Genomic DNA, 24,151 nt, shown 5'->3' on the forward strand with positions numbered 1-24,151 from the left:
CAGTTAATTAAATAAGCTACAAATATCATTAAAGTTATATTTACATATTACCACCACTTCCTGGATTCCTGAATTTTGGAGAAATGAAACAGAAAAGACAGAATTTATCCTTTTGTAGTATGAAAGTGAATCAAAATCAAATTAATAGATATTTTAGTTTTAGAATTAACTCATATGGATATCGTAAAAATTTTGTGTATTTTCTGAAGCATAATTTCAAACACAAAAATATATTAATATTTATTGTCATTAATTCTACCCAAACTGAAACTGATTTATTGTGTGGAAGGAAAATTAGACATTGGTAGGCTCGGGAGGTTGGAATATTGGGTCTGTTATGTCTTAGGCCTTAGGCAAGAAGAGATTGTTTTGAATACTGTGTGACCTCGCTTCGTGATAGCTGCCTGCGGTTAGTTCCACAGACCCTGAAGAAAGATCGGACCTTAGAGAGACAGACAGCGGAGCAAAGGGGGGGAGAAACCACCTGCAGGAATAGACTCAAAGCTGCGCCAACTGGTGCACAAAGAGTTATAGTTATAAAATAGTTACAGTAGACAATATACAATATGTTACACAGTAGTGCAAAAGTATAAGTCATTGTTACATTAATCATACTAATCATATGTTAACCATGTATTTGCAGTGATTCAATGGCAATACGTCAATGTGTTAATCATTAATCAACGGAACACCCAAACATTAACAGTGATTCAATGTCATATAATCAATATCCATATACATATCTCAAGTAGAGCCTAGAAGTCAAGACAGACTCCGGTAAATTAAGCAAGATGGGTGGATTTTACCTTGCTACCAAGGTGAACCAGTAGAGCCGGAGAATTGTGTTTGTTATATGTTTAAGCTTGGTTTGTTGGTGTTTTGTGACCAATCAGGACTTAGAAGTCCTTATAGGGAATTGGGAGTTACAGTATGGTTTATCATCTGGTTGCTCTTTATGCTTGATGTGACTTGGTACCAGAGTTCCAGAGTGTGACGGGAGCGCTTTGCTGGGATTGCTCGAATAAAAGATATTATTTTACTCACCAAACCGAGAGGTCCAGAGTTTCTAAGTGGTTGATTTATAAGAGTTATCAGGGAGGTTGATTTATAATTTTACTACCACAGTTTGGCACCCAACGTGGGGCAGCTGAGTTCTTTGTTTGTTCCAGACGATGGGGTCCTGCGATAGAAGTGAGTATGGCGTAGAGCCTGATGGGACCAGATCCAGATGAGATTAAGGACTGACCCAGTCCCTCGTCGAGAAACAACGGAGATCATGCTGTCCCAGACCTGAACATTCCTGAGACTAAATTGGCCAGACCTGGTTTGGTGAGGTAAAGGCTTCTCTGTTTATTCATTCTTTCTGCTGCTTTGCTTGTTGCTGAAGGTTATGTTTTTGGTAGCGTTTGAATGTGTTACGTGAGAGTCCGCCATGACTGTGGGATTCCAAGCATGGGGAAGCACTGACCACGGTTAAAAGGCCATTGGGCGAGCCACCTGTAATAGGGAAAGGGTGCGCTGCGAGAAGGGGATGACACCTGAGTCCTATTACGTGATAGGTGGATGCACGAGACATTGGGAAAGTCCTTGATTTTAAGTGGCACACCTGTACATTTTGCGACGGGGCACAAGGTGGCAGGGAAGCCATCACTCGCATGGGAGCCAGACACAACGGTGATGGCTTGGGGCAGAGAGCAGGGTGGTGTGTGCACTGCGTGGCACGGCACTGTATGGTGAAGGCTGGACAGTGAATGCATTGCATGCTGTTGCACAGTACTGCGTAACAAGCCAATGATGGGTAAGATTATTGTGTGAGGACAGGAACATCCAAAGACAGGTGCTGTCGTAGACCTCTGGCACCAAGCTGTGGGACTGTTCGGAGTTTGGACCACTCTCGGTCCCACGGGAGTATAAGGGTGTATATCGATAGGGTTGTATGTGTTGCTTTTGAAGAATGTGTATGTGGTAAAGGGTGTGGGGTTTCCTCAGTGGGATAAAACGATACAATCGAGTTGATTATGCTCCGCGCTGTGGGATACAAGTGTCACTAATATAGCACAAAGGGGTCTGGAGAATGTGTTGGACCTGAGATATACAGACTGGGGTGAGCTTTTGCTTTTAAAACATGCAATATTTGGAGTTACACATGGTTCTTTTATGATCCTTCGTCACCCAGTAACAAGGTGCCTTGTAGTTTAGTGGCCACCCAGCAGCTGCGTGCTTTGTACAGACGGCAGCTACCTTGAGAAGGGGAGTGTGTAGGATATCAGGGACAGAACAAATGTTTCATAGGTCCTATTTTCAATGGCATTTGTTAAAGGGGAAATAATGGGGAGTGCGTCAAGCAAACACCCACACCCTCCCGAAAGGGACTCTGAGACCATGGGGGAGCTGAGGAAGTGTAAAAAAAGGGGAACCGGGAAAACCATCCCCAAGGCAGATAATGGAAAGGGTGACAGGCCTGAGACTAAAGAAGGCTTGAAAAAATTGAAATAGTCAGACTGGGGGTAGATGGCCGAAGGAGGGCACTCTAAACATATTGAAGCTAGAATGTTGTGAGGCAATGCTGGAAAGGAGGAGAAATGGTTGTTGTGGTAAGGGAATGTACAAGCCAGAATATTATTATCGATGGAAGTTTGTGGCCTTGGTGAGAGGTAGGAGGGGGTGGCAGACAAGAGTGGAGCAGCTGAGAGAAAAGGTTAGCAGAGGGGAAGGCGGGGCCGATCCGACTGCTGCTGTTTCTCTGCCTGAAGCTGATGCTGGAGAAAGCCTAATTCAGATATCCAGTCTTTCCTGAGGTATCCCCTCCTCCATTGCTGCCACCTGCACCTCGTCCTCCTGCCTGTGTCCCTCCTCCTTTAGGGAGCGTTGAGCCTTCTGCCCCTGATGCTGAAGAAGGGGGGGGGGGGGAGCAATGGGCCTGATGCCACAGCCTTCTGTGAAACAAGAAGAGTTTCTCCACGATGGGGATGAAAGTAGAAATGGGGGAAGACGGTTTCACAGTGACCTCAGAGGCTGTGGGACTGTTTTGTTTATTGGAGAAAGAAAACTTTGCCACTTGTTGGCTAGCTGTTGATACAATTCTGAGAGAGAGAGAGAGAGAGAGAGAGAGAGACTATCCCTGAAGTACAAGAACAGCCTGAAAGATTGCATTGCACTGCTCAGTTTTCTGGAAAAGGAGGGGCTGAGTGGATAAACCGGGAGAGATGTTTTAGATTACCTCTATGTGGCAGAAGACAGGTCTGCTGCATCTCTCCGTTTGTCAGCTGACCAGGAGCAGTGGTATGTGGGAGGGTCGGTCCCCCATGTATCATACGGGAAAAAAGGGTCATTAGAATGGAAAGATTTATGACCCTGGGTGGCAGTGTGCGAGAAAAAGAGTGAGTGGGTGAGCGTGGAAGAGGGAAGGTGGATGAGTGGAGACAGACAGGTGCAAAGGTAGAAAATACATCAGTGTATAGAGGTAAAGAGAAAGGGGGATGCAGAGGGAAATAAGGAGAAAGGTGATGATTCACTGCCAGTTAGGGGAGGTACCAGATTGTTTGTGGATAGAGGGAAAATGATTTTGGCAAAGCTGTGTCAGCTGAGCCTTTGGTGGTCCACCCCAAGTCTGACTTTTGGCCTCACAAGGTCCAGTCTCCCTTATCTAGAGAAGCAGAGGAGGGAGTGAAAGAAGTACATGCAGATCTGGTGAAAAGGTGGGCTATTAAGGAAATAGCCTATTCTTCAATTAATTCTCCTATCTTACCTGTAGAAAAAAGCAAATGGTACTTAGAGGTTTGCACAAGATCTGAGGGGTGTAAATGCAGCCATACACCCCAGGACTCCTATTGTACCCAATCCAATTACAATTCTGGTTTCCATACCAGCAGAGGCCAAATGGTTTTCTGTCATTGACTTGGCTAATGCATTCTTTTCTATCCCAGTAGATCCAGATTCCCAGTACTGGTTCACCTTCACCTTTCAGGGGAAGAGGTGGACCTGGACAGTGATGCCCCAGGGCTACACAGAGGCACCTAGCGTGTATGGGCAGGAGTCGGCAAAAAAATGGAGGGGTTCATTGCCCCTGGGGGCAGCACACTGGTACAGTATGTGGATGATTTGCTGCTTTGCTCTCACATTCACAAGTCCTGTAAACAGGACACCATAGCTATGTTAAGTCTCTAAAGAAAAGCTGCAGCTGGGGTCACAAAGGGTAAAATACCTTGGACATGTGTTGTCCAGTGAGGGAAGGTCATTAGGACCAGACCGATTGGCCTCCATACAGGAGATGCCCAAAAGCAGAGACTAAATGGCAATTGCTTTCAGTCCTAGGCATGATTGGCTATTGTAGGCCTTGGATTCAGGACTATGCACAGAGGTCACAGCCCTTGGTTGATTTCACAATTGGACTAGGAATGACAGACAGACTGACATGGACGCCCGAAGCTGAAGGCCCCCGGACTGATTTAAAACAGGCGTTAATGTCAGCCCTAGCTTTGGGGGTGCCTGACTATAGAAAGCCGTTTACGTAGTATGTGGACGAAAAAAAAGGGTTCATGACTTCAGTTCTGACTCAGTATCACGGCGGAAGGTGCAAACTGGTTGAATACTACTCAAAGCATTTGGACTCGGAGGCTGAGCTCCGCAGATGGAAACGGGGCGGAGCATGGTGTGATGGGGGAGGCGTGTGGCGGCATTCTGGGACTAACCGACCTTATCTCCCTAGATCCGTGTATCCAGTGATGCGCAAAGCCGTTCATGGCCTGGATCATGGCAGCTGTGACTCGGGTGTGACATGCCCCTAGTTTGCCGCAGCTGCTGCCCTATTCTGGGGGAAGTGTATGGTGTGCATGAAATTTAATGTGGGAAAGGGCATTTCAACCAACCCTGCAGTGACCCCAAGTCCCCAAAGCCCATTTAATCACCTGCAGATGGATTTCATTGAACTAATGCTGTGCAGGGAATACAAGTATTGTTCAGTGATTGTAGATCTGTTTACCAGATGGGTGGAGGCATTCCCTTGCCGCCACCCCGATGCCCCAAGGTTGGGTAAATGTCTGTTAAAGGAGGTGATTCCTCGATGGGGCATTCCATCTATTGTGTTACCACAGACAATGGTCCTGCGTTTGTCGCAGAGACCCTGGCTAAATTGTCCCATTGGATGCAAATTGATTTGAAGCATTATTGTGCCTATCACCCCTTGAATGGAGGGATGGTGGAGAGGGCAAATGAAACACTGAAACTGAATTTGGTCAAAATTTCAGAGACGACGGGCCTGCCCTGGTGTTTGTTGACCATGACAGCCAGGACACATTGCTAAACAGGGTTGGCTCCTTTGGAAGTGTTGATAGGAAGGCCAATGCATGTTCTGTCTCGCTCACGATATGTCAGACTGGAGACCGTGGATGGAGATTTGCTGACTTTTCTTACAGGTTTGCGGTGAGCAATAGGCGCAGCCTGAGACCAGGTCCGTGCCAATTGGAGGAATCCAGAGGGTAAGCCGCTACGACCTGTGGCACCACTCGAACCAGGGAGCTTGGGTGTTAGTTCATGATCTTAGGAGGAAACGATGGAACACGCCGAGATGGTGGGGGCCACGGCAGGTCCTGATGATGACCCCTCACGCAGTGAAAGTGGAGGGAATCGATGCCTGGGTTCATCGAATCCACTGCAGATGCGTGTCCAACCCTGGTGGTTCTTTCAAGACTGGCCCCTGAGAATGTCACAACTGTATTGCCTTTCCATGATAGCCACTTGCATTGTGACAGTTATATTTGGGATCGATGCTATAATGTTTTGCAGAACCGCTTTTTCCAACTGTGTTGCACGCTGTACTCCAACAGAGCCAACCACACAACAAATTCTGGATCGAGGGAAAAGGGAGGTGATGGATGCCAATGCTGTGGAGCTTTTGGCCCGAGCGGTGACTGCCGAGCTGAATGTTTCAAACTGTTGGGATTGTCATTATATGCCCCACACTTCTATGGCATGGGCCCTTCTATAGGATTTTTCTTCCATCCCTTGGAGTGGCAGATCTTCAGACAGAGGTGGCTGCCCTGTAGACTGCAGTTGAAAATGTGGCCAATCAGACACTTGATACTATAAAGGCTGTTAAAGGTGAATTATCTGCGGTTAAGCAGGTAGCTCTGCAAAACCATATGTGGCACGTACATCCCTGATTCTTCTCAGACTGTGCAGGATCCAGAGAACGTAATGCACAAACAGATGTCTGAAATACATGAAGAGCATGGACTGTTTGAGTACAGCTGGGACAATTGGTTCTTTCCTCCTCAGGGTATTCAGGACATTAGTTTTTAGTATATTGCTTTTGCTTGTAGTGCTGCTACTAATCATATTGCTGTTTAGTAGCTCCATAACTGGATGATCCTCCCATACCTGCTTGGCTCTGCAACCCACAGCCCCAGGTTGTCATCAATGTGACCAGCAACGCCAGCTCTGGTGGGGACACATGTTCCATCCAACCACCACCGGCCCACTTCACCTCGTTGCGCTTTCGCCCGGAAGGCTACTACACTGTGGACTCTGATTTTCTGTGAACAGCGCGTGTTCAAAAGGGGGGACTGTGGAAGTAAAATTGGACACTGGTATACCCGGGAGGGGAGGCATATTGGGTCTGTTATGTCTTAGGACTTAGGCAAGAAGAGATTGTTGTGAATACTGTGTGGCCTTGCTTTGTGATAGCTGCCTGCAGTAAGTTCTGAAGACCCTGAAGAAAGTTCAGACCTTGGAGAGACAGACAGCAGAGCAAAGGGCGGGAGAAACCTCTTACAGGAAGAGAATCGAAGCTGCCCCAACTGGTGCACAAAGAGTTATAGTTATAAAATAGTCGCAGTACACAATATACAATATGTTACGCAGTTGTGCAAAAGTATAAGTAATTGTTACATTAATCATACTAATCATTTGCAGTGATTCAATGGCAATACGTCAATGTGTTAATCATTAATCAACGGAACACCCAAACACTAACAGTGATTCAATGTCATATAATCAATATCCATATACATATCTCAAGTAGAGTCTAGAAGTCAAGACAGATTCCGGTAAATTAAGCAAGATGGGTGGATTTTACCTTGCTATGAAGGTGAACCAATAGAGCAGGAGAATTGTGTTTGTTATACGTTTAAGTTTGGTTTGTTGGTGTTTTGTGACCAATCAGAACTTAGAAGTCCTTATAGGGAATTGGGAGTTATGGTTTATCATTTGGTTGCTCTTTGTGCTGGGTATGACTTGGTACCGAGAGCCAGAGTGTGACTTTGCTGGAATTGCTTGAGTAAAAGAGATTGCTTTACTCATCAACTGAGAGATCCAGAGTTTTATTCTAAGTGGCTCAACTAGAGTTATCAGAGAGGTTGATTTATAATTTTCGTACCACAGTTGATCAGTAAACGTTTCACAAAAAAATCCTTGCTTTTTTAGTCTATGAAATATATGAATAATATTTTATATAAACACTGCATTTTGCAAGCACAAACTGGTCATAGTGTAGATCTGTTTCCAACATTATCTGGCACATAAAACACCTTTATTTAACAATGTAATGAAGGTCTTTTCAACTATAGGTCCAACATTTTAATGAGTAACCCATTTTCACATTTATATATATACTTGCATTATATATATGTGTGTATATATGTGTGTGTGTGTGTGGCTGTCTGTATATATATATATATATATATATATATATATATATATATATATATATATATATATATATATATATATATATATATCAATTCTAACAACAATTAAAGAACTGCAAATGGCCAAGGTCAGTATCTCCCTGCTGTTGACCCTTTGCTTGTGATGAATTATTTGAAAGTTTTGCACAATGGATAAGCCAATGGTGTTCTGTCTAAGAGCTTCCTCTTATGGAAATAATCCTCTGGAACGATAAACCTCAGTAATGAAAATAGGATGATGAAAAAATGCGACTGAAATGGAAGAAAGGGTAGTTTAGGTACAGAAGAATGGTGTTTTTGTGTTAGTGATCACAGTTACTGCTTCTGTTTGCATATATTTGTCACACATTGTTAGAATATGCATGATTGGAAAAAGATACACGCAAGCTATGACACGTAGAACATTAATTTGTTATTGCTAGCACTGGATCCCCATGCACGTAGAAATCAGTACAACTTCAGATAAATATTCAGATATTTATGCCAAATATTGATTTTAACAGTCAGTTAAAACACAACTGTTTAGAAGGTAAGAGGTACAGGGATTTGGGGCCTAAATGATTAGTGAATAGGTCCTGTATTAGGGCAAATCAGTGAATAGACCCTGTGCCAACTCCAGTTCCCATCATCCTTCACTCCTCAAGAAGTACATTAATAACCTTCAAATTATCTTTAGATTAAATCATACACATAGGTACACATACATACATTTCATACTGCAAGTGTAGTACAATAAACATTGCTTTGAAAACACTGCTTGTTAGTTTTTGTCACTCTAAATGGTTCTTCTAACCAATTGCCCAGATATTCAACGTCTCCTAAAGGGCTCTTCTTTCAACATGATATGTTTCTTTTGATTACAGTATTTCAAAAGTGTCCTGAGCTTTTTTTTTCTCTCTGAAACACAATTGAGCAATGCTGCCAGTGTGTACCCCAATGACACGTAATCCTACATGAAAATCACAAAGTTTAACATTTAAAATGTTCATGTAATATAGAATATTTTTACAAGAATTTAAATAGAACCAATCATTACAAAAACTTGAAACTGATTATGAAAGCAATAATTAAACATTGTCATATTGATATTATAAACATTTAACAGTACAAAACAACCAAACAATTACCAGACATATATAGTAACTAAACATTACTTAATTTACCTCTGGACACATCTGTCAGTGAATCTCAGCAGCCTGCCAATTCTCTCTTTCTAGCCCAAGCCTATAGCTGCCAAAGGTCCTCTGATGATGAAACTTGATTGATGTTAATTCCCTGTGTTGAGGGTATGATACTGATTTTACAGGAGGCCATTAATTATGTTGTCCAGTTTAAAGCAGCAGTTGGAGGTGAGAAAGGACACCAAAGCTTCTCTGATGAACAGATTTCTCTGCAGTCCTGTTACCCAAATCCTCAATGTGTTCCAGGAGTTAAAAACAAGATAATGTAACACAGTTCCTACAGGGTAACAAAGTGCAACTTTGCTCAATTCATTTTTTTCCTGAATTTGACAGAGGAATGAATTCAAACAGAAACCTATACAGGAAAACATTTAAAAAGTAAACACACTTCCCAAATATTTTTATACTTGTATTTAGAATGCTGCGTGGTTATATATTTCTGTGAATATAAATCTGATAAAATAAAGTTTACACTACTTATAAAAGAATGCCCTACGATTAGTACTGTTATTATTAATTACCTAATGGATGAAAAATCTATACTTTCATTGATTTGGCACAATGCTACAAATTATATTTAGGCATATATTATATATACTATATATATATATATATATATATATATATATATATATATTGCATATCTGTGAATATTAAATAGCAAATTTTTCTTTTTGTGGTTTCATTTAGTAAATTTAGAAGCTTTACATTTCAGCATCTTTAGGATATGGAAAGTTGGAGTGAAATAAGTGATAAAAGGCAAAGAGTAGAACCTACAACTGATAGCAACTGTTAATCAAAAGCTGAGGAGCCTCCAGTACTTCTAGAGAACCACAGTGTCTATGGGTCTTCATTTAGTTTTTAGCACTTAACCGGTGAAATGAAAAGATTTGGAAAAGGGATTTCCACTACCCCAAGTTCTAAGTTCACCACATGCTGCCTGAGAAAGTCAGCTGCTTTTCGGAATTCCTAAGAAACTGGCAGGAAACGACTGGAATCAATCATTTTCATTTTAAACAGCAATCATAATGAAAGAAACATTGAAACCTTCAGATTAAGAATTCACTGAGTCCACTATGTGTCAAGAGACAACAGAAGCACAAGGAGTGGCCTTTGGCAGTGGAGGCAGATTTGGTGGGCGTAAGGACCTTTGCTCTTCAAAAAGCCTCATATAAATGCATTCACATTCTTTTCCTTTTGACACTACCTTTTTTTCAAAAAGGTATTTTCTTAAAGTGGGCTACCTATGTGATATCATTTAAGCTAATCAGATATAGGAAGACTGCAATGAAATCTTGCAGCTCCTAAACACAGCAGTTCACAATAACAGTGATAATATGCTAACTTTGAAACCTGGTTGCCTGAGCTGCATTGTAAAATATGGCCTTACTCTTAAGTGTACATGATATTTTTTATTACTTTTAACTGGGTGTTGTGTTGACTGTCAAATGATTTCTGACAAGTCACTTTTTAAAAATGTGCTATAAGAAAAGGTGTAATTCTGTTATTCTATGCTGTCTTCATATGTAGGGCTTCGATATTACAAAGTGTACACATGGCTTACATCAGTAGCATTGTCCAAAATATAAATATTGTACAGTGCATACACTGTGAGTTTGCATTTATAGGTATTATACTGGAAGCAACTGCATTACGATAATCATCAGTATTGTGAATTCAAGCACTCTACTGAAGCATTTTCTATTGCAGGTGCTTTGCACATCCTTGTTCTTTTCCATCCCCTAACTTAAACACTGCGAAAACAAGTGATTACGTATGATTTATATATCGATTACTATTATCAGTATCATCATTACATTTGCATCATGCTTAGTTCTCTTGCTTGAGTGTCAGTCTGTATTGCTTTTGGCTGATCATCAGGAGCTCCCTCTCCTCTTCCAACTACCTGATGGAGGGAATGGGAGAGCAGCACCGGTGCAGGGGCCCCGGGGCCTCATATTGGGGACTGGTGGTCGGTGCAATTTGGGTGAGGCGAATGTAGGAGCCAGTCATTCCTGAGATGTTGCTCATACTGCGGGATTTCTCATAGCCCGGAGCTATTGACAGATTTTTTATGGAGGTGGGGAATCAGCAAGACCAATTAGCCAATGGAATGAGCCGGGCCAATTAGCCAATGCGAATGAGTCGGCCAGATTGGCCAATGGGAATTGATTTTCATGAGTCAGAAATGCAACCCAGTGGTTGATTTCATTAATGCATTTGCCAGGTTAATTGTCAAAATGAATAGATGATATTTTTAATAATATGTTAATTGTAGATGGAAGCAGATGATTTATGTGAAAAACAACCAATTTGATGTTGTTAGATATAATTTGCATTTTAGTTTACAAAAGCAGAGTGACCATATAGTGTGTAAGTTTATGAATAATAACAATTAGAAAGCAGTTTTACAATTACATAATGAGAAAAATGTAATATTTTTCAGCATAATTACAAAGGCAAAATAAAACGAAGTAATATAAAATTATATTGCAAGAGACAGACAAAGACAGACAGACAGACAGAGACAAGACAGGACAGGACAAAACAGGAAAATGAGAGTTATGAAATACGTAACTCAATCATTGACATAAGTTAAAACTTTTTTTGACCATTTTACTATATCATATACACACACATACACAGGTTGATACTTAAATCTTTGTGGGAACTCCATTCATTTTTATGGGGAGAGCCTAACATGATGACTTTAACCCCAACCCGGCCCTAACCTTAACCATAAGTAACCAAACTTTTGCCATTTTTAGTTTTTTGGTTGCATTCACAGATCTTTGTGGGGACCTGAAAAATGGTCCCCACAACATTGAAGTCTATCACATTGTTGAGGAAATCTGGTCCCACAATGCAATATAAACCAAATCCACACACACACGCACAGTACTGTGCAAAATCTTAGGCAGTCAAAGAAAATGTTTAAAGCTATTCATCTTAGTAATTGTTTATTTTCCCAGAAAACATACACGCACATATTTTGGCATTGCAACATATACAGTAAGACCTCGGACATTCGCGAGGTAGCGTTCCAGAATCCGTCGCGAATGAGGAGGATTCGCGAATGTTTGTAGAGTCACAAAAAATGGTAATATGTGCTTATTTCTATAGTTTAAACTCTAAATATGCTCCCAAAACACTTTAATTTCATTTAAAAGTTAGCTTAATATATTACCTTTTAAAACTAACCCGATCAGTGTTTACAACAAATGCGTCTCGAGATGGAAACCCTAATATTTATGGAACCATTAGCGTTCCTGTCACGTACTGCCAGGCCCCGGACCGGGGAAGTAGGGACAGGACGCAAGGAATCGGGGAACACAGGTTTAATCAAAAGGTAAAGACAAGCAGGAGACCGGAACAGGCTGCAAACTCAAAACGACGTTAATAACCAGACTCGGGAAACATACTTAAGACGCAGACTTAAATACACAGGACTAATGACAGCAACTGGAAACAGCTGATCACACTGGGATTCCACACGAGGTAGATGAGGGGGCGTGGTGCACGGGAGGATGGGACGAGCAGGTCATGACAGTTCCAAAGAGAATAAACTTTGCGAATGGGATTCGCATCTTGTAAAGGTACAGTACAGTATACATAAAAAGGAACGCAGACGTGGGAAAAAATCGCGGATGCAAATAAGTTCGGTTCCAATGAAATTTTCACGGATCTGTGAATTCGCGGATCACGAATTGCGAATGCACGGGGACTTACTGTACAAATTAACAGTGACAAAAAATATGCAGGAATTTCATCTGGTCCCCAAAAGGTAACTGATATCCTGTTGAATGGCTAGATAAACTGTGCTTTGGCTCCCAAAAATCAAAAATAGGGGCACCCCAATCATTCCTATGTACTCATTAAATTTCTCCATCAGCTCTATCAATTAATAAATTAATTAATTAATTAACTTGATTTGTTAAATAATTGAAAGGGGTATTGATTAGTCAAACAAGGTGGGGTAGTGTTTGAGTCAAAAAATACATGGATTAGTGGACGGTTGCTGCAAAGCTGACACACTTTGACAGACATCATAGTTTTACACCAGCACAAATTTTCTGTGACTGCCTAAGACTTTTGCACAGTGTCGTACATGTACGTATAAACATATTGTGACGTTACTCTATGTTTACATACAACCCAAAACAATATTATTAGTTACTGGATACTTTACATATGTTATTATTTATAATATATGTGAAAACAGATCTTTAACGTAGTAATAAATTCATTGGCATTTTGGTATAATATTTCTTAAAGACCACAATCTGGTCTATATTTTTGAGCTGATCCAGGACATTGTAATTCTTCGAGAGAACCAAATCGAAATAGCTGCCTTCCTCTTACACACAGTCCACGTTTCTCTATGAAATACCCAGACTACTTGAAATAAATCTGCCCTTTATGGTCAGCCTAAAGAGCATATGGCCTAGAGGTGATGCCAATTGGACTCCAATATTTAATATACCGTAAAGCCGCAAAATAACGGCTGGCATGTAACACACTACTGCTGGGATCTTACCCTACCAAAGTGCACATTGAGGTAAATCACACAGCATTACTACATTACTCTACAATGCTTTAAAAACATGGCTGTTAAAAATGGCAGATAAAAGCAAAGTCCATAAAACATTGATAGCTTTTCTTTAATATGCGTATTTTTGAAGAACCCAGGGCCAAGCTAAAGGGTGTGAGGATTTATTTTTATATTCTCTTTCTCTTTACTCTGGACCACCATCTCTGCACAAAATTCCCAGTTTTCCTATTATTCAATTGATGTTTTTTTTTTTCCCTGGAAGTTAGACGACTTGTTACAGATTGAGCAGTTGAAACGAAGAATAAAAGATGCATGTGGGCCTATTTCCAGGTCTCAGCAGGGAATGGATGTGTCATGTAACTGTAAGGCTAGATAATCCTGGACAGATAATCTCTCTTACGAGCAATTAGTCATGATATAAGCTAAACACAAGGAGAAGATAAGAGAGACACTAAAAAAGTAACAGCCTTGCTTTAACGCTACATAGTAAAAGCTACGATCAATCCAGCTTTGCTATTGTGTTAAATTATACTCCTTTGTTACCATTCTTAATATATGACAAGAAACACTTAAGGAAAGCTCTTTTACAAAAGCAGGCTGTGTAATGCAAGGAATGATTCCCTTCATGGTGTTAAGACTCTTCCATTTCCAAATTAAAACACCCATGTCCGATCAAGGCAACGGTGCATTTCGGCATCTGTGGCCGTTCAACTCAAAGCACATCTTTGAAAACGTTATATGTTTAACGCATGAATAGATACTGAAGGACAAACAAAACAAAGCTTGCGAAGTCATGCCTGCTTTACACTAATTTATCAGAATGCCCATAGCTCTTAATACTGTATAAAAAGAAGAGATGTTCCTTAATGTTGTGAACATTCACCCCTGCTAAGGAATTATAATCATAGGCATTAATTGCTGGTTTGGATAGATGTAGTCTCGGATAGTTGTGTTTGGACCGTTTTCTTCCTGTTTCTTTTAGATCCAATGAAGGCCCAAAAGGCCTTAAAGATGGAAATGATTGGGCATGATCTTCTATTGGTTTGCTCTCTCTTGGAAGCAGAAGCTGAAGTATGAAGCATGCTGAAGGTGCAGTGGAGGGTGGGGTTTGAGAGAATGGGAACACAGACACAGCTCACAAGGAAGAGAATGAAATTAATGGATAATAATTAAAGTTTCATCATTCTTCATCATAGTAAGTCATAGCATAGTAGCGTTTAGCAGTGATTCAGTATGAAATCAAGAGAACAGACATCTTCTAATGTACAGTGCACTGGCACTGTGACACAATGTTAATTAAGCTCTGCTGCTAAAGCACTACATTAATTAGGAAAAAAAACATATGTTTGTCCGTATTGAGTCAAGAATCATTTTTATACAGATGATTATTCTTCCTGATTCTTGCTAATATAACAATGTTTAAACACAAGAACAAATTTATATTGCAGTTGAGGGAAAACCCAGTGGCACTGAGCACCTCGGAAGCTAGGCACTGCCATTCCAATTACAACCATTTAATTATTATCTTAAGGCGCATGTCAATGTGTTCAAAAACCAATTTTCCAATTTAAAGGCATACCACCCAAGAGTGTAAAAAGCTGAATCCACCATTTTGCTAATGAATTATAGTAACACACTTCAAAGCCAAACCCTCCTAGAATAAGAAGGTTAATGCAATCTAACAGTCCAAGTAAATCTGGGTATTTAAAACTGAAAAAAATTTATTGTGACATATAGAGAGCACTGATCAAACTAAAGCTTTCCTCCTGCAGGTAAAACATATCCAAGACTATAATTAAAGCCTATTTGTGACTACAATGGTGATTTCCTTTAATATGTTGAAACAAGTCATTGTAATACACATTTAGGAACTTGCTATGGAATGACAGACGTATTGCAAGCAATACAGCTTCCCTTTTCATAAAGATAAGGCCTGTTCAGTGTATAAAATAGACACAATCCCACTGGTTCCTCTTCGTTGGTTCTTTCTCTTCTAGTATTGGAGGTTTGTAATTATGGACGTGCCCTTATTTATTTGAACAAGGAAACAATGTCTATGTGTTAAAACTTTATGGAGTATTTAATACAGGAACAAAAACTACTGAGATCCGAGAAAGAAGCACAGTGTGCAAAATGGAAATGAAACTTGCCTTTAAATTTTAAAGGAAATGGGTAAGTTTCAATGGGAAAAATGTGTGAGTGAAGAAGTTCTCTCTGTACGTATCCTCACAGAAAAGGAATATCTACCTTTCATCAAATCTTTGTTACAATATGAGGACTGTATACGGAGCCTATGAATGGAATGGAAATGCATGTTAATATGATACCAGGCAAAAATAAAGGCAGAATGAAGAAAATGAGTATTAATGTTGGACGTATAATGTTAGAGAATTATTCCTATGCTACACAAAAAAAAAATTAAATAACATTTAAAAGTTTACACATAAGGTATTACGTCTGTGGGAGACTGTGGGAGATTTTACAGGTAAGAGACTGCTGCCCACACCAAGCTGCCGCATCATGCATTACATATTTCTGTTGTTGCTGATTCCTCCTGACAACATTCCTGAACTCAGTGACTTTCTGCACTTCAGTTTCTCTGACTAGTAATGGATGTCAGATTTTAGGAAATCTAAATTACTTTTTGGTATTCAAAACTACAGTGCTCGCAGAAAGTCTAGGAACACTTGTTAAATTCAGTAAGAATACTGCAAATGTACTTATTTTATAACAAAAACCATTACTTCATTCATTTCTTTACAAGAAACATATATCACATCAGAAAGAACTGGAAGTCTTAAAGTATCATCAATTTCTGGCATTAATAAATTGTTCAAAATGCAATAATATAAAACATCAAATTTTTGTGTTTAGTATCCCTTTCAATAACTACAACTTCAATTAACAGTAAGATGGCAAGACTGAATGAGCCAGTCAAAATATCATGACACCTAATAAAAAGAAAATATCTGCACAGACGATATGTGCAAATACATTAAACATTGCTTGTCAATGGACATTTCTTATGAAACCAGTAAATTTGCAACATTTTTACAGAATTAAGAAAGCTACCCAAGACTTTCTGTTAGCACTGTTTTGGGGCAGGTTAGATTTCTAGTATATGTCATCAATGTATTCATTTGTATCTTTTGCATGATACAGTGAGATAGACTATTTGGCTCATATGAATACATCAAACATACCAAAGTCCTTTTCATTTTAATAATACTAATGTATCATGTGTATTTTTTCAAAATACACTAAAAGCAAAAAGCAGGCTTAAAGATGGTTAAATCCATTGCTGGAATGCTTTGGAAGGGAATGCTTTCTCATAAATACAAATCGCCTGATTTCTCTGTATGTGACAATAAAATGTTGCACATTTTCTCTCAGCTGAAATTACAGGGCTAAAATGCCCTTAAATCATTTGATGCAGAAATTCCTCAGCTCAAAATGTTCTGGGGAGAAATGCTAATTGGCCCGAGTTAAAAGATGTATAGCTTTTAACATCAAACTAACTCAGCGGAATGCTTTGTAGGAAATGTTCATAAACACCAGGGTTCACTGGCATTTCAACAATTTATATGAATTACAAATCAATGCCAACGTTACATTATGGCATCATCTGATGCCTGTGTAGTATTATGCCTACAAATTCCCAGAATGCTGGCATCCGGTGTTTTCTGGGAAAGAACATAGAACATTCTCTGATGATATCAGGCATATTTGAGAGAGAGAGAGAGCAAACCAGAAAACATATAGATCACAGTAGAAAATATATAGTAATACATATCCAGCAATAAACTGGTACACAATGACCTCTTTACCTTTAACTGACACATTTTGTGTAACTTCAACGGAGGCCAAACAGCCATAGTCAAATAAAGAGCGACTCAACTGGCATAGCAACAAACACCATCCATCCATTTTCTCTACCCACTTGTGCTATTCAGGGTCTGTAGCCCATCCCAGAATCTATGGGTACAAGGCAGGGAATAACCCAGGATGGGGCACCAACTCCTTGCAGGGCACACTCACACAAAAATTCACACCCACAGGCAATTTGGCAACTTGGCAATTAACCTCAGCATGTTTTTTCAGCTGTGGAGGGAAACCAGAGAACCTGGAGGAAACCCCATGACGAAACGGAGAGAACATGCAAACTCCACACACGTAGAGCCAGGGCAGAAACTCAACCCAGGTCCCACAAGCGTGAAGCAATAATGCTAATCAGTGCACCACCACACCACCCTCAAATGAACACATATTATAAAAAAAAACAACAGTGACATTGAATAATTAAGAAAGGTGAGAAAGTTCCGCTTTAAAACTAAAAGCTGAACAAAAACTCCCATGGCAGCAAGACCTTTCGTGCACATGCCATTTCCACTGCATTCTTAAGGTTCAAGTGTAGTATTTTTTATATAAGCAACTAAAGTTAGCAACTTGGGAAAAAGGTTTCTAGTTAGTATCAGTTAATAATATACAGAAGTATCAGCACAGGTTGCTGCTGGAGGTCAGGAAAATTTCCACTGGAATTAATATGGGAGAGGATCAGCTACTGCTGTTACACTTCTAGTCATCAAAAGACTGAAGTTTAGAATAGAGCCCAGTGTTAACCTGTGGCTGGATTTGGAAGTGTATTTTACTTTATTTTACTAATACAGGAGATGGCTTGTGGCACACAGTTTGGGGTGAGTCCATTTCTGATTTGAGCTCTGCCAGCACCAATCACTCACCTCCAAAAGTCAGAGTCAGTCCATCAGAGTCGTTTGCAAGTCAGTGCTTTACTCAGAGTCAGGAAGTGAATCAGTTGCCAAGAGTGCCTTGGACAATTGCTTAAATGTTCATTTAGCACTATGGTTATTTACATTACGGACTACAGCACGAAAGGCTCCGTGAATAATAATTCACAAAGGCAAAACCCACGCAAGCCACCTCTCAGGCGGTCTTTGATTTAGCTCCGGAACTTAGGTCACATTTAGCAGCCCCGCCATAACGTGAGCAGTAGGGGGCGCCATACTGCCAGCCGCCTGGTAGCACTTCTGCAGCCCTGATAAACGTGCCTGGGGAGGTGGATGGCAGCAGCAGACCCTATGGTGCATAGTGCGGCGGATAAACTACACGGAGGACTGACGGCAACAGCAGTGTGTTTTCAGGGAGATCTTTTATTATGAAGTACAATTCTAGGGACCTTGGCATTGTAGGCTAATTTATTAAAAAAGAAAAAAAAGCTGCATCAAAAATCAGTAACTTCTGATTCACAGGGTTAACCCTGTGAAAGATATAACATCGAAAGATATAAATACACCGAAATTTGTTTAAGCTGGAAAAAACATATCGCCCCGTTCAAATTAAAGGATTGTACAAAACAACCATTTGATATAAGTCCAAAACCGGTTTTCCTCATCTAACAAGTAGGCAAATGTCACTTCCTGTATGAAATACTGGAATGCACAATGCAAACACGCAGTCACGGCGAATAAAAAAGAGGATGTTCCTTTACCAGTGCAAATGTCACCGAAGAGGGAGAGCAACAAAAAATAAACACAGGGCAGGGTAAATAAAAAAGGCACAAACCGAATAAGGAAACTGGGATACAGTGTCATTCGCGACGATAGCCAACATACGAATGTGTGATATGACACAACGTGAGAAGGAAGACAACAAGACAAAGCACATGAGAGAAGGTGAGACTCAGTGCTAGTGGTGTGGACAAGTCAAAATGAGTCAACAGCCCCATGACATTCAGCCGGAAAGCACAGCAGGATGTCATATGCAAAGCGTTCCTGGATAGTTTAATTCTAACCCTAATCCATACTCCACATAATAATCAATACTGTATATACAATATCATGGATCCAAATAACAGAAATCTGGTTTTAAAAAGATCATTGAAATTGTTCATAGTTTAAAAACATTCTTTTAGTTTGAAACCAGAAAAGGTACACTCGAGGTTATATCTAATCTGTCGTCAGGCTGCAAGATCCCATGCAGTAATATTGTTGTTTCAGCTATTTCTATAAAAATAAATATTTGTATATCTCAAAAGGCAGCGGAGGTAGAACATAGAGAAAGTTGGAGGACTTAAATAAGCTGTGTAATCGCTGTAGGTTGGTAGGATTACTGGTCATTCCAATTAAACCCATTAAACTCAAAAAAAAAAAATCTGTTCAGTAATTCACATACACATACGCACACATATACAGTTATGATTTAACAGGCAAAACAAACATGCACTTTTAATTATTCTTGGTCATTTTATTTTGTAAGGATTGTGTTTATTTGTTGTGAAATTAGTCGCTTATTTTCTATATACAACCCATAGAAAATATGAATACAGAAAGCATCAAGCACAAATGATTATGATGCATTAAAAAATCTCATGTCTTAGAATGTAGGTAAGTAAGAGTCAAGTGTTTGTGTTTTTACCTTAATACACTATCATTTGCTCCAGCGTGAGGCTGACTTAGCATTGAGGTCCTGTGGTAATGGAGGACCCTCCAGCTCGAACCATTCCTCACTCACAGGACGGCCAGGGTCACGACCAGCGACTGAGGATTTATTGGGGGGATCGTTGGGGTTGGAAGAGGGAATTGGGTTTGTTTTTGGAAAGTCCCAGGTTGTGGCGGCAGTGGTGGGTGAGAGAAGATGAGATAACAGGGAGGAAGGTGAAAAAAAAAGGGGTACAAAGAAGCAAACGATGGGGTGTGACCATCCAATAAAGTCAGAGAGACACATATTGGGTAGGCAGGCAGGGATGAGGAAACAGTGAGGATGAAGAGGCAAGTGATGGTAGGGGAAGAAAAGTAGAAGAGAAAGGGAGCAGTGAGCAATAAAGGAATGTATAAATACATGCCAGAGAGCTCTATCTGTCTATCTATCTGTCTATCTATCTGTCTATCTATCTATCTATCTATCTATCTATCTATCTATCTATCTATCTATCTATCTATCTATCTATCATTCTGACCAATTTTCAACACAATGTTTCACTCTGGGGGCAATTTAAGTGAGTGTAAATCCCTTCTCTTTTTGGGATTTTAAATCTGCGTCTAGTGATAATTTAAATTACAAAAAAATTGGCAGCATTAATATGATTATCGTTGTTGTTAGCATTTTTGTTAGCATATTATTAGTACTTACACTCTTTACACATTATTAGATTATGGCATAAAGAATAATGCTGCATTCACATACTATTATTCTCACTTTTGCAGTATGCATTTTAGTTTACTGCACATTGACCTTTTGACCTTTGAGAGAAAGTATTTTTTTCTACACAAATGTTGCATGTAAATACACTCTATTTTCTAAGAAATACAGAACTACATATTGCATAAAACGTGACCCAGGAACAAACTTGGTCTTTCTGTTAATAATTTGCTCATGGAAAAGCTGATTATCTTTTATGACGCGCACAGCCCCAGGCAAACTGTGACAGGTTCAGAGATGGCCACCTTTAATGACTGTGGAATTAAATACAAAAGGAATATTATCAGAAATCTTAGCCAGAAGCATCTTCATTGAAAAGTGTTTGTCTGGATTGAGCTGGTCCTTTGACAACACTGCAAACTTTTAAATTGCATTTCCTTAGGAGGTGTTATCCACTCCTAGACATTGTTAAACCTCTCAAGTCATAATGAATTAAATATTACTTATTAAATGATGGACAAGCAAGAACCACATGTATTAGATTCTACATGGATTTTATTCAGCTGTCCCAATCAATACAATGTGTTATATACAAAATACATCGGAATAATGGAAATGTCTGATATACTGAGGAGCTACACTAAAATCAAACTGAGTGACATGGAAAAAATATGGATGGTATTTGGAGCAATGGAATGGCAAAGGGGAAGAGATGGCCCTTTTACAGTACGTACATCTTTTTAAAAGCCTATCCAATGGCCAGTGCTGGGATAGTTACTTTTAAAATGTAATAAGTGGCAGATTACTAGTTATCCTGATAAACATGTAATAAGCAATGTAACTAATTTGATTGCATTATCAAAGCAACCTAACATTACATTTGAATACATTGTGATTACTTTTCGAACAAATGCTTTAAGTTGGGCAATAAAGCTGAAAAGTATTTGCTGGCCCACATTGTCTGGAAATATGCCAAAAAAAGCATTTTTCTATGGCAAAAAGATGTAAAGTAACAAAATGAATGTTATATTATATATATAATCAAAAAGAATATATTCAGATGTAACCACTTTGTAATCACCAACATTTTGATGAATAACTAATTTTGTTGGATATTTTTTCTCAGTAACTGTAACAGGTTACAGTTCCATTTATTTTGTAATTTAATTACGCAACGCTGTTACATGTAACTAGTTACTCCCCAATGGGACATGTTTCTGCATCACTATAATCGTGTGTGTCTGTGAATGGATGTATTTTAGTGGCGTAAGGGCATCGTGGGCACAACCTGCTTGTATGTTGTGATGCTACGCACCGCATGCGTGGCACGAGCATGCATGCAGCTGTGTTAGGGCCCAGAATCCTACCTTTCCTCATGCTTCCATCGGTGGCTCGGAATTCCCCGCTGTTGAGGAGGAAGCAGGCACGGTCATGCGGGCAGCGTTCGCGGTCGGCCCCGCCCCCTGCTGGGCTATTCTCCTGCACATTGTTTGGGCATTCTTTATTAGCCTGGGCTACGTTGGCAGCATCTCCATTCTGCTTGGAGTCTTGGTGAGAGAGAAACGGTTGGGACACACACGATGGATACACAGATAGATGGAGGATGAGAGAAGAGGGAGCAGGGGATACGATTAGTACGTCATAAGAGGTCAAGAAGGGGAAGGTACAGAGAGAAAGTGCACTGGAGTCAACAGCGGTGCCCCCCCCCCCCCCCCCCCCCAGCTAAGTTTGTGCCTCTTAGGGAGATGGTGCCCTAGTAGACTGCCTATGTCAGACTGCCGTTTACCAAATGTGAGCTGGGGATTGTGACCTTCTTCAGCTGACTGAGGGGAATTACGTTATTAGATGGCATGAATTCAGCATTTAGTGATTGCAAAAGGCAGGTGGTCACGCAGTAGAAACCCAAAGGTTTGGGCTGTGGTGGGCAGGGGTCTGCTAACCTGCTAATTATCAAAGCTGTTTGGTTAGCTGTGGCTAAGAAAATTAGCTTCTGCTCAGCAACTTACATAACTGATCACCAGAAGAACGTACACGCTAAATTGTTACACTTTAGAAATTTGCTAACGTAAACTGTTCATGGCCAGAGACCTACTTTTGTCTTTTCGTCCATCATATATACAGTGTCTCCAAACTGATCAAAGATGGAGAAGATGTCAGCAATCTGACACACAAGAAGTTTGTATCTGTAGATTTCATTCATTTACAACATTGTTCACCACACTTTTATTAATGTTTCAAATCCATAAAGAATAAATATAATTTTTTTGTTCATGCAATGTATGTATTTATTTGACAATAAGAAAATAGCAACTTACAGGAGGCGGTATCTATATTACAACAGATTTTTAAATGCCATATTTATCACCTCCAAATTTCTCTGTGCATTTTAAAACTTCACAGAAGGAGTAATACGTGGAATCCGTTCATCAGTCAACGAAATGACCCAGGCCAGTTTGGATCTGAATAAATGTACAAGCGATCTAGGTTAGAGCTTCACATATATAATGCTTTTCATAAATTTCCAGTCTTTTCTGGTATTCCCCCTGTGTCAAACTTTGATGGCAGACAAATTCTTCCAATACACATTGATATTGTGATAACAATTGTTTAGTAACGGCTCTGATGAACTATAAAAACTTTACTTCTAAAAAGCATATGACACATTGGCTGCATGAACATATTTTCTTAAAAAGTTGCATGCTGAGTTACGTGTTAAAAAAACTGATCAGTGCAATTCAGTAACAATGTCTGTGGAAGCAGAAAAAAGTTTTGACTAAACATACAACTAAAATAGCAAAAGCATTGTGAAAACCTTACAGCTTCTTACACTTGCTACAATAAATCTAAAGCTAAAAATAGTTAAAAGACTATTGATTGGATCTGTCATCTCTAATTGAATAAATGGTTACTTAAAATGGATCCATGGAAGCAATTTTCGCTACTACATCATAAACATTTGGCTCCGCATGTAACTTACAGACACTCCCACAGCAGTAAAACAAATGAATAAATCTTGTTTCCAGGTGAATAATGTGCAATAGTCCTAATACTGGATACCTAGTGGTAAGTTTACCATTTAACGTACTTAATGCAAGCTAACTAGTAGCATTGACTTCAGCGTTAAAGTGAAGACTTTAATCGTTGTATATGCTTTAATCACCACAATGCCAAAAAACTCACAACTTGCATCTGCCATCACAGACTAGTTCAGGCGAGACTGAGATCATGGTTTGTCTCAGGAAAGAGATGGACCACCAGCAAGCCCAAGAGGCCTCAGATTATATGGAGGAGACCTTTCCAGTCTGGGCTGCCAGGGACACCCTGTTGCTATAGCAGGGCCTGCTCCCAGGAGTGTTCTCATCTAACATGTCAGCTGTACTAGTCACCTCAGCATGGTCAAGGCCTCCACTCCAACCTATCCTCATCAGCCTATAGGCTGCTCTGCGGGGACCAGCCCTCTTGGAGCCAATGAGCATCTTTCTCCTTCAGGACACAATAAAACTGACAAGGACCACTTTGTGAAAGAGATGTTTACATATATAGTTTATATTCATGTTTAAAATAATCATTTGACATTT

At 39.9% G+C, this 24,151-nt stretch overlaps 1 protein-coding gene across 4 annotated transcripts in view; it reads right to left on the reverse strand.

Moving 5' to 3' along the window:
- The window catches only part of LOC125742760 (potassium voltage-gated channel subfamily C member 1-like), a 54,395-nt gene that overhangs the window by 3,528 nt on the left and 26,716 nt on the right, over positions 1–24,151 (reverse strand). Inside the window, exons 3-5 of one of the 4 annotated variants that reach the window (XM_049015084.1) lie at positions 21,929–22,120; positions 14,007–14,015; positions 9,519–10,923 (exon numbers count right to left, since the gene is read on the reverse strand). In XM_049015084.1, the coding sequence (XP_048871041.1) occupies positions 10,769–10,923; positions 14,007–14,015; positions 21,929–22,120 (356 nt within the window). In that variant the 3' untranslated portion in view covers positions 9,519–10,768. Of the gene's footprint in view, positions 1–9,518; positions 10,924–14,006; positions 14,016–19,850; positions 19,973–21,928; positions 22,121–24,151 lie in introns of those variants that run through there. The other 3 variants (XM_049015081.1, XM_049015080.1, XM_049015082.1) reach the window with 3 other exon arrangements.

This window comes from Brienomyrus brachyistius, chromosome 5 (genome assembly GCF_023856365.1).
Source record: "Brienomyrus brachyistius isolate T26 chromosome 5, BBRACH_0.4, whole genome shotgun sequence".
Classification (NCBI taxonomy): Eukaryota; Metazoa; Chordata; class Actinopteri; order Osteoglossiformes; family Mormyridae; genus Brienomyrus; species Brienomyrus brachyistius.